Below are 10,998 nucleotides of genomic sequence, written 5' to 3'. Positions count from 1 at the left end.
TCATATTTAGTCTGTGGTTTAAGGATACCTCCGCTTTTTTTAATAGGAGAATCAGACATTTAAACTGGCAAACATATAATAGGAAAAATACCTGGTCATTTTGTAGCTTTTGCACAGTTGTCTTACAAAATTACAATTTATATCTATTCATCCCTATCAAGTATTGAATTCTAAGATATAGAAAGTCAAATTTAAGCCTTACAGAGGTTTGAATTAAGCTAGTCACCAGGGCCGGATTAAGCTGGTGGGAGGACTGGGGCCAACTCTGGTGGGAGGCCCCCTTCCAATTCCAATTGCATAAACCACAAACTATAGTCTAATCAATCTAATGGCCCAAAATAGAGCAATACAAATTAGGTTTTTTTTTTCTTCTTTTTTAAGAAACACCAAAATGGGACTATTCTTCCGATTATGAATATGCTTTAATTCCAAATAAAATACAATGGGGCTATTCTTCCGAATATCACTATGCATAGATTCAAAATGAAATACAATGGAACTATTCTTCCGATCATGAATATGCATAAAATAAAAATGCAATACAAAGGGACTATTCTTCGAATTTTGAAATGCATTAATCCAAAATAAAATACAATGGGACTTTTCTTCCGATTGTGAACATGCGTATATTGAAAGTATAATACAATGGCACTATTAGTCCGATTATGAATATGCATAATTTCAAAATAAAATACAATGGGACTATTCTTCCAATTATCACTATGCATAAATTAAAAAAAAAATACAATAGAACTATTTTTCCTATTATCACTATGCATAAATTTAAAATAAAATACAATAGAACTATTTTTCCTATTATCACTATGCATAAAATCAAAATAAAATACAACGGGACTATTCTTTCGATTATAACTATGCATATATTGAAAATAAAATACAATAGGACTATTCTTCCAATTATCACCATACATAAATTCAAAATAAAATACAATGGGACTAGTCATCGAATTATAAATATGCATAAATTGAAAATAAAAATAGGACTTTTCTTCCGATTATCACTATGCATAAATTCAAAATAAAATACTACGGGCCTATTCTTCCGATTATCACCATGGTTAAATTCAAAATAAAATACAATGGGACTATTCTTCCGATCATGAATATGCATAAATTAAAAATGCAATACAAAGTGACTATTCTTCGAATTATAAAATGCATAAATTGAAAATAAAACACAATGGGACTATTCTTCCGATTATCACTGTGCATTAATCCAAAATAAAATAAAATGGGACTATTCTTCCGATTATGAATATGCATACATTAAATAAAATACAATGGGACTATTGTTCCGATTATTACTATTTTTAAATTCAAAATAAAATATAATGGGATTATTCTTCCGATTATCACTATGCATAAATTCAAAATAAAATACAATAGGACTATTTTTCCTATTATCACCATGCATAAAATCAAAATAAAATACAACGGGACTATTCTTTCCATTATCAATATGCGTAAATTGAAAATAAAATACAATAGGACTACTCTTCCGATTATCACCATTCTTAAATTCAAAATACAATATAATGGGACTATTCTTCGAATTATGAATATGCATAAATTCAAAATGAAATACAATGGGACTATTCTTCCGATTATCACTATGCATAAATTTGTAATGAAATACAATGGGACTATTCTTTCGATTATCACTATGCATAAATTCAAAATACAATACAATGGGACAATTCTTACAGTTATCACAATGCTTAAATTCAAAATAAAATATAATGGGACTATTCTTTCGATTATCACTATGCATAAATTCAAAATAAAATAAAATAGGACTATTTTTCCCATTATCACCATACATAAACTCAAAATAAAATACAATGGGACTATTCTTCGAATTATGAATATGCATAAATTCAAAATAAAATACAATAGGACTATTTTTCCTATTATCACCATGCATAAAATAAAAATAAAACACAACGGGACTATTCTTTCCATTATCACTATGCATAAATTGAAAATAAAATACAATAGGACTATTCTTCCTATTATCACCATGCATAAATTCAAAATACAATACAAGGGGACTATTCTTCGAATTATGAATATGCATAAATTCAAATTTAAATACAATGGGACTATTCTTCAGATTATCACTATGCATCAATAAAAAAAAAATTGCAATGGGACTATTCTTTGAATTATGAATATGCATAAATCCAAAATAAAATACAATGGGACTATTCTTTAAATTACGAATATGCATAAATTCAAAATAAAATACAATGGGACTGTTTTTTCGATTGTCACTATACATAAATTCAAAATAAAATACAATGGGACTATTCTTTCAATTATAACTATGCATTATCACTATGCATAATTTCAAAATAAATTACAATGGTACTATTTTTCCGATTATGAATATGCATAAATTAAAAAAAAAAAAAAACGGGACTATAATTCCGATTGTCAGTATGCATAAATTCAAAATGAATTACAACGGGACTCTTCTTTCAATTATGAATATGCGTAAATTTTAAATGAAATACAATGGAACTATTCATCCGAGTATTAATATGCATAAATTCAAATTAAAATACAGTGGGACTATTCTTCCGATTATGAATATGCATAAATTCAAAATAAAATACAATGGGGCTATACTTTCGATTATCAATATGCATAAATTCAAAATACACAATGGACTATTTTTCCGATTATAGATATGAATCAATTCAAAATAAAATACAATGGGACTATTCTTCAGATTTTCACTATGCATAAATTCAAAATTAAATACATTTGGACTATTCTTCCGATTATCACTATGCATATATTCAAAATTAAATACAATTGGACTATTCTTCCGATTATCACTATGCATAAATTCAAAATTCAATACAATGGTACTATTCTTCCGATTATCAATATGCATAACTTCAAAACAAAATAAGCATAAGTTGTTCTTACTATATTTTTTTTTCTTATTTTTACACATACAATTACAGTTATTCATATGAATATGATAATGTAACTATCACATAACAATAGCTCATTCTTTCATATGGAGTTACATGTAAAGTCAGGATTACTTTCTTGACACTTTAACTTGATTTTTTTCATTGTAAATTCACTGATGACCTCGTTGGAGTACAGTTCACACAAGATATCTGACTCGAGGCTCATCATAGTCAGATTTACCAGACGTTTCTGTGTCAGAGATGTCCGTAACCTGTTTTCAATTATCTTTAGCTTAGAGAAAGAGCGCTCCCCACTGCAGTTTGTCACCATTAGGGCAAGGTATAGTCGTAGAGTTATCTCTATGTTTGGGAAAGTCTCCTGCACATCCTTGTCCAATACAAGTCTATACAGGAAAAGGTCAGTGCTAACATCTGTTGGCTCCTCATCTATAAATATATTAGCAAATGTGACAAACTGGCACAGTTCCTCCTTAAATGTTATATCCAAGTCATTTGGATATGATCTGATTAGTTGTTCTGCTGAGATGCAAAGTTCATCTGAAAAAAACCTTTGCAGATATCTAAAAAAACTAAATTTACTTGATATCTGTTTGTATGCTTCCAGATGTTGACTGAGAGACGATATAAACTGATCAATGATAGGCAAGAAAGTTTGTGTTCTGTATTTTTCAGAAGGGCTGATTTGCACTTTTTCTGTATGCCCATAATCCAGTGGGTTAAGACGCACATTGCAGCTCTTCAGCCGAGATTTTATAGCCTTATAAACTAATCCAGACTGAGACAGCTGTTCACCTTCTTTTTCATAAGTGTGGAAGGAGTCTTGCTTTGATGTAACATATTCCTTCAAGCTAGTCAGTGATGCCACAGCAGTTTTTAGAACAAGTTTTGCGTGTCGTAGAGTTTTATTAGTTTCATCTGTTCTTTGCAAAATATCATTCCAGAAGGTGGTGTAAATTCCTGTTTCAAGGTGATTCATCTGTTTTAACAGTCATTCTGCTTCACAGTGTACACACCTTTTTTCTTCAATGGCATCGACAGTATTTTTAAGTACCTCCTTAATCTGCTCATAATTATGCTTAAGAGCTCTAGTTGCATCAGTTCTGTAGGACCAGCGCGTTGTTGTGACACGTTTGAGGGTCAATGATGAATCACTTTTTTTTTTTTAAAGCCTCATCCAGAAGTTGATACTGATGGGTTGAAATTTTAAAGTAGACAAACAGCTTTTCCAGGAAGTCAAAGAAATGTACAGCACTTGAACAGCATTCTACAGCATTTTTACCAACCAGGTTAAGAGAATGTGCTGTACAATGAATCCAGGAGGCAAAATTGTTCTTCTCTCTCCCTTTAGCTTGAAGACCATTGCCCCTACCACTCATTGCTGATGCATTGTCATAGCTTTTTCCATGGCAGTTTCCAAGTGCCAGGTCATGTGTCTTTAAAAATTCCATCAACGCATTGAACATATATTCAGCACCATGCCCCTCTTGTTTACCATAAAGGTTACAAAGCGTTCCACAGGGCTATCTTTTTCCATGTACCTCAATACAAGGGTCAGTTGATCAAAATGGGCTGCATCAGGTGTAGATTCCAAAGAGATTGAGTAGTATTTTGACTTCTTATCTCTGGAAATAACTTCTCCGAGGTGTTGTCCACCCATTATGCTGATAAGCTCTTCCAATATTGTATATGACAAACGATTAGCCTCAGTTTTGATATGCTGAGCGAGAAAGTCATCATACGGGGCAATAAGTTCAAGAATACTTAGAAAGTTTCCATTTCTAAGTGATCCAACCAACTCGTTGTCTCCTCGAAATGCTAAGCCCTGCTCAGCAATGAATTGAATAACACTAATTACTTGTTTCAACACCGATCTTCAATACTGTTCAAACTGTTATATCAGTTCTATATCCACACGTCCAATTGCTTTTAGCTTCCTATTGACAGCAACTGTAGCCTTTATATGTCCTGCTGACGGCTCATGATTTCTTAGACGTCTGTGTGAATGTTTCCAATCACAGTTTCCAGTGGATGAGAGCAAAGATGACTCAGATTTTTTCGTTTCTAGGCTCATCAGTCTGCACGTAAAACAGTAAACACATCCTTATGAGGGAGAGAAGCATAACCAGTTTTTTATTATGACTTCCCCATTATGATTTTGACGGCGGAATCGCCGAAGTGTACACATTGTTGGATTACCATCCTTTCTAGTTTGCTGCTTCGAATGTGTTAAGAACAATTTTTCATCACAGTGCTTAACTGTTGTTACTCCCCTTTTCAGACAGTATTCACGCATCTGCTCCGAAATAATGGATGGCCAAAGTCCAATGTCATTGCCCCTTGGTGTGTCACTATCAGCCTCCATTTCTTTATCTTCTCCAGATGGATCCGTTACTATGTCTGCCTTTCCCTTGTCAGGATCAGTGGCTTGGTTAACCATTTCCGCAGCTTGATCTGATTCTGTAAGCTCATTACTTTTCCCTGATATTTGTCTTGGTGGATGTTGAACAGTGAAGAACAAGTCCAATTTTCTAACCTTTCCCATTTCTTCTCCTGATTTTTTTTATTGCTTCCTTTGCTTTACGTCTTTTTGAAGCCCCAGACTCCCAATTTATTTTGTGGTGCCTATGTCTGTCTCCTTCTTAATGGTCCATGGCTTTATATGTTAGTAAATCGTACTCTGAAAATACACGAAATAACCCCACTCACCAAAAAATTTAAAATTTAACCAAATTAGCAAAAAACTTTTGAAAGTTCCAGTAATATAATGATTACCTATTGCCTATATCAGTAATAATAATAAAGGAAAAAAAAAATTTCATTATTTCTCAACATTTCCTAGATAACCTAATTCGTTTGTTTCTCTCTTCCTTCAAGGTCCTTGCCCCTTGAGACTTCCTGGTTAATAATAGGTTTGGAATGCCTGATTAAACTAAAATGTGTCTAAATATTGAATGACTCTAAAAAAATGTAAGAAGGAAAAATAGAATACGAAAAGGAACACACATTCTGTGAACACACACTCACCTCCCACCTCAATAACTGGTGCATCAATACGCAAAAAAATGCAGTCATGCAATCCAAAGCAGTGAATATACTCTAGAGTCTTCAGAACATGGATTTTCCCCTTGCTTTACATAAATATGAACCAAAACGAAGATTTTTGGGGATGGAAAACTATTTTACCAATATGATTCATCAATCTACAACATATTTCAGTACTCAGTACCTCACCAACGAACTCCTGCCTTATTCATGAACATAGGATACTATTGATAAGAGGCCTATAATTACATTTAATACGTCAAACAACAACAAAACTCACGCCATAACTCAGTCGAGATGCATCACAGTTCACTCAAAGTGCCAATAACATCCAAAGTTGCCAGATGGTCATTACGGTTTGTTGCATCTCTCTCTCTCTCTCTCTCTCTCTCTCTCTCTCTCTCTCTCTCTCTCTCTCTCTCTCTCTCTCTCTCTCTCAAGATTGGAAATGTGGATAAATTTCTTGCTGAATTCGAAGAAAATCTGGAAATTTCATTAAAGGGTCTGGAAATCTGGATAAAACTCCTAAAATCTGGAAAAATCCAAATTTTTCTGGCAACCTGGCAACACTGCACAGCTGGACAAATTTCCTATTATTGGTGCAAGAAAAAATGGACCAAACTGCAAGGTAACAAAAGAAAGGAAAACCTGCAGGCACTTGACTGCATGGTACTGACACTCGTTTAGTTATGACTACGATACTAATCTTCTTAAATCAAAATTTATTGTTTATATTGGTGGGAGGCCCCCTCTTGGTGGGTGACTCGGGGCCCTGCCCCCTCCCCCCCCCCGCATTTTTTTTTTATCCGGCCCTGCTAGTTACCAAATATATTTTTTACTCATATTCAGCAATATTTACTTTGAACCATGCAGGACAAAGAAGGCAATAGGCTCTTAAGAATTATTTGTATGAAAACTCTAGAGGAATCCTCAAGAGAAATGGTGAATTTTTTTAAATATGACATGAAAACGGATGAGTAAATAAACATGGTTTTTATATCATTCGTTATGTCTACTAATAAAACTTTCCATATGCAACAACGAATATTGTCAAATGAAAGTGATTTTGGTCTTCATTAATGACAATATACTTGCAAAAGTAGATAAATCCGCCAACAGCCCGTTTAAAATAGGAATCTTGCATATAATAAAATTATATGTATGATTTTGAGCTATAGGTTTTATATTTCCAATGTTAATCACGCTGTGCGGATGAAGAACGTTATTAAGAAAACTAGGGATACGGTTTCATCAATAAATTCAATTCGGCTACCAGCTATGTGGTACATTATGGAGATGATATGGTTGTAATCTTTTATGAAAGTTTTCGTATTATCATAACAGGTCTAAAGAGAAGACGCGTGGTAATTTTGCCAGAATATTAGAAAAAAAGATAGATTTTACTTTCATACTTATGAACGGTATTTGACAATTCTCAAACAGATCAGATTATTTCGCGAGGACAACCCTTCTTAAAAATCACGTGTAAAGGGACGAATATCTAGAAATGGCAGGAGAGTTTCTCTAGATATGTAAAGCAATTAAAGCTGCTCAGAGATTACTATTCAAGGAAGTCTTACAGGAATAAATGATTCCTTCATGGGATACTAAAATAATTTCTTTGAATCAGACAAAGGAAAAGTCAACTTTCAGTGTGTGTGTGTGTGTGTGTGGGTGTGTGTGTGTGTGTGTGTGTGTGTGGGTGTGTGTGTTTGTGTATGTTTGTGTGTGTGTGCGCGTGTGTGTGTGTATGTGTGTGAGATAACACATTTTAGTTAAGCATACCAAATCAATAAATAGACATTGAAGGACAAACTACTAGACATAAACTTAACCACTACCAAGAACTAATACACTTAATTTCCTGATTTCTAGGCAAGTAAAATATATGCTGATCAACTAGAATAAACTGTCAATGCACCCCCGAAAATACAGAGGTGAGATACAGCAACATCAGATTATTAATCAAACGTTGATCTTCAATAGTGCTTTACTAACTGTTATAATCGTCCTAAATATTATATGGCAATACTTGGAAGGATATGATTAAAAAAGAGTCGGAGAGATTTCATTTGATAAGTACTGGCAGCCAAGGTAAAAGTCTTGGACATGATATTAAAAAACAATGTCAGATTTCATTCAATTTATAAAACCTCATCTAAATTATAAAAGTAATTAGTAGGTATTATTATATAATACTGTTACATTGGCCTTAATACGGACAAACATTTTATCAAGAGTAACGTAGAAAGAAAATGTTTCCAAAATTCAATGTACTAAACTTGTTGTAATGGTTGTTATAGAAATGAAAAGTCTGAATTGACTCAAGGCTGGTACTCATGAAGTTTGAATAGTGCTAACCACACACAGACAATATATATATATATATATATATATATATATATATATATATATATATATATATATATATGTATATATGCATATATATATATATATATATATATATATATATATATATATATATATATATATATATATATATATATATATATATATATATATATATATATATATTACATTTATTGCAACATGTCTTCCCCTTATCCATTTAACTTTATTCAGAAGGAATTGTTCATTTATTAGACAGGAAAAACATTCATGTATCTTCAAACTTGAAAAAGTTTAGGAAAAAGGACAAGAGTATAATTCGAAAATTCCGATCCTTAATTTTTTCACTAGTACAAAAACAAAACAAAAATGAAGCGAATATTTATTGACGACGGAAAAAAATGATTTGAAAAATTTTGGTAAATTATTTTCCTAGTATTTCCCTCTCTCTCTCTCTCTCTCTCTCTCTCTCTCTCTCTCTCTCTACGTTCTTTTACGTAGAAAGAAAATGTTTCCAAAATTCAATGTACTAAACTTGTTGTAATGGTTGTTATAGAAATGAAAAGTCTGAATTGACTCAAGGCTGGTACTCATGAAGTTTGAATAGTGCTAACCACACACAGACAATATATATATATATATATATATGTATATATGCATATATATATATATATATATATATATTACATTTATTGCAACATGTCTTCCCCTTATCCATTTAACTTTATTCACAAGGAATTGTTCATATATTAGACAGGAAAAACATTCATGTATCTTCAAACTTGAAAAAGTTTAGGAAAAAGGACACGAGTATAATTCGAAAATTCCGATCCTTAATTTTTTCACTAATACAAAAACAAAACAAAAATGAAGCGAATATTTATTGACGACGGAAAAAATGATTTGAAAAATTTTGGTAAATTATTTTCCTAGTATCTCTCTCTCTCTCTCTCTCTCTCTCTCTCTCTCTCTCTCTCTCTCTCGCTCTCTTCGTTCTTTTACTTATTTGGTATTCATGAAATATACATGGAAAAGGTAGCTGCACGCTATAAGGATTGCATCCAAAAAAGGATATTTCTCCGCTACTTCTCTTTTTTTAATATTTTTTTTTAAATGGGCATCTGAATGAGACGAAAAACAGATAACAAAAAATGCGAGGTCAAAAAGGCATCATCCCTTTTTTTTTTTAATCTCAATCAATTTCATTGAAGAAAGAATACTATCCCGATTAGTTTTTAGAATTAGTTCTCTCTCTCTCTCTCCTCTCTCTCTCTCTCTCTCTCTCTCTCTCTCTCTCTCTCTTACCTATTTATTATTCATTGAATTCATATGAAGAAGACGGTTGAAACCATAACTATTGCAACCAATGAAAAATTTTTCACTATTGCTTTTCTTTTTCTCTTATTTGTTATTCTTTATATACATTTTATTTGAATGAGGTAGAAAAAAGATGGAAATATATATTGTCAAAGACTAATGCGTTCTTTTTCTTTTTTGTTGATTTATTCATTTCAATAAATGGAAGGCTCATTTTCAATACTAATATTTCAAATTCCCACCCCCGCCTCTCTCTCTCTCTCTCTCTCTCTCTCTCTCTCTCTCTCTCTCTCTCAGTCTTTTTTTTTCTATATATTTTAAAATCTTTTCCTGTATGTAATAAGATGGATACTATACTCCTATTATCGATTCTTCTGATTTCTCCCGAAAATTAAGTAGTCTTACGTTCTTTCAACTCTTAAATTTTCCCTCTACAGGAAGCTTTATTTTTCTCAATTCCATTATTCAACTAGTTCCGGTGCTTACTCTTATTATATCATTATTCCATTTATATAAACCCGGAAGCAGACAAATTATCTTTAAATAAATAATATACAAAGCTGAGAAGAACTATTGAGTAATAAACGAATTGAGGATGATCTTCTAAATGTTAAATTAAAAGATTGCCTGGAAGTGTTTTAAATTTTTATTTTGATAACTAAAGAGTAAAATGAATAAGTATCATGAACGAAGTTCGATAAATAGTTACTAGGTAATTTCATAACAGACAAAAAATCCCTATAATATACCGATGATTTTCGTAAGAAACTCTTACAAGATAAAAGAAAAAAAAAAAAGAAGATTGCGATTTAACTCATGGATTCATTTAAGCAATTACGTTGAAAAAGGTAGACTTTGCATTCGTATCCTGTAAAGAATACTGGACTGATTTTTTTTTTTTTTAATTATAGATTACCTGATATAAATAAATAACATAGTATGAAAAGACATGAAAAAATATTCCAATCATTACAAGTTCCAAATAATATATAAAACTATATAAAAAAAAAAAGGACTACGTTTATATGAAAAATATGTTAATTCACTGGAAAATGGTTCAAATATTCAAATATCTGCTGCAGCTCTGTCCAGCGCTGGGGGAAGTAATCAGAAGTGTTCTGCAACCAAATGTAAATTTCAATTTTAACAAATACATGGGTGGTGTAGATCCCCATGATTGGTTAGTAGGTAAATATTTTGTTTTTATTCGAGGCCATAAATGGTATTGATCTTTGTTCATTAGTAATTTTACTAATTTCAATATTAATAATAATAATAATAATAATAATAATGATAATAATAATAATAATAGTGATAATGA

At 31.7% G+C, this 10,998-nt stretch overlaps 1 protein-coding gene across 1 annotated transcript; it reads right to left on the bottom strand.

Moving 5' to 3' along the window:
* Window positions 1–3,048: 3,048 nt before the first annotated feature.
* LOC137639259 (uncharacterized) lies at window positions 3,049–3,945 on the bottom strand. The gene has a single exon (XM_068371544.1). The coding sequence runs from the start codon at window positions 3,943–3,945 to the stop codon at window positions 3,049–3,051; it is 897 nt and encodes a 298-aa protein (XP_068227645.1).
* Window positions 3,946–10,998: the final 7,053 nt, after the last annotated feature.

This window comes from Palaemon carinicauda, chromosome 4, assembly GCF_036898095.1.
Source record: "Palaemon carinicauda isolate YSFRI2023 chromosome 4, ASM3689809v2, whole genome shotgun sequence".
NCBI lineage: Eukaryota > Metazoa > Arthropoda > Malacostraca > Decapoda > Palaemonidae > Palaemon > Palaemon carinicauda.
This window is presented reverse-complemented; position numbering and strand designations above follow the sequence as displayed.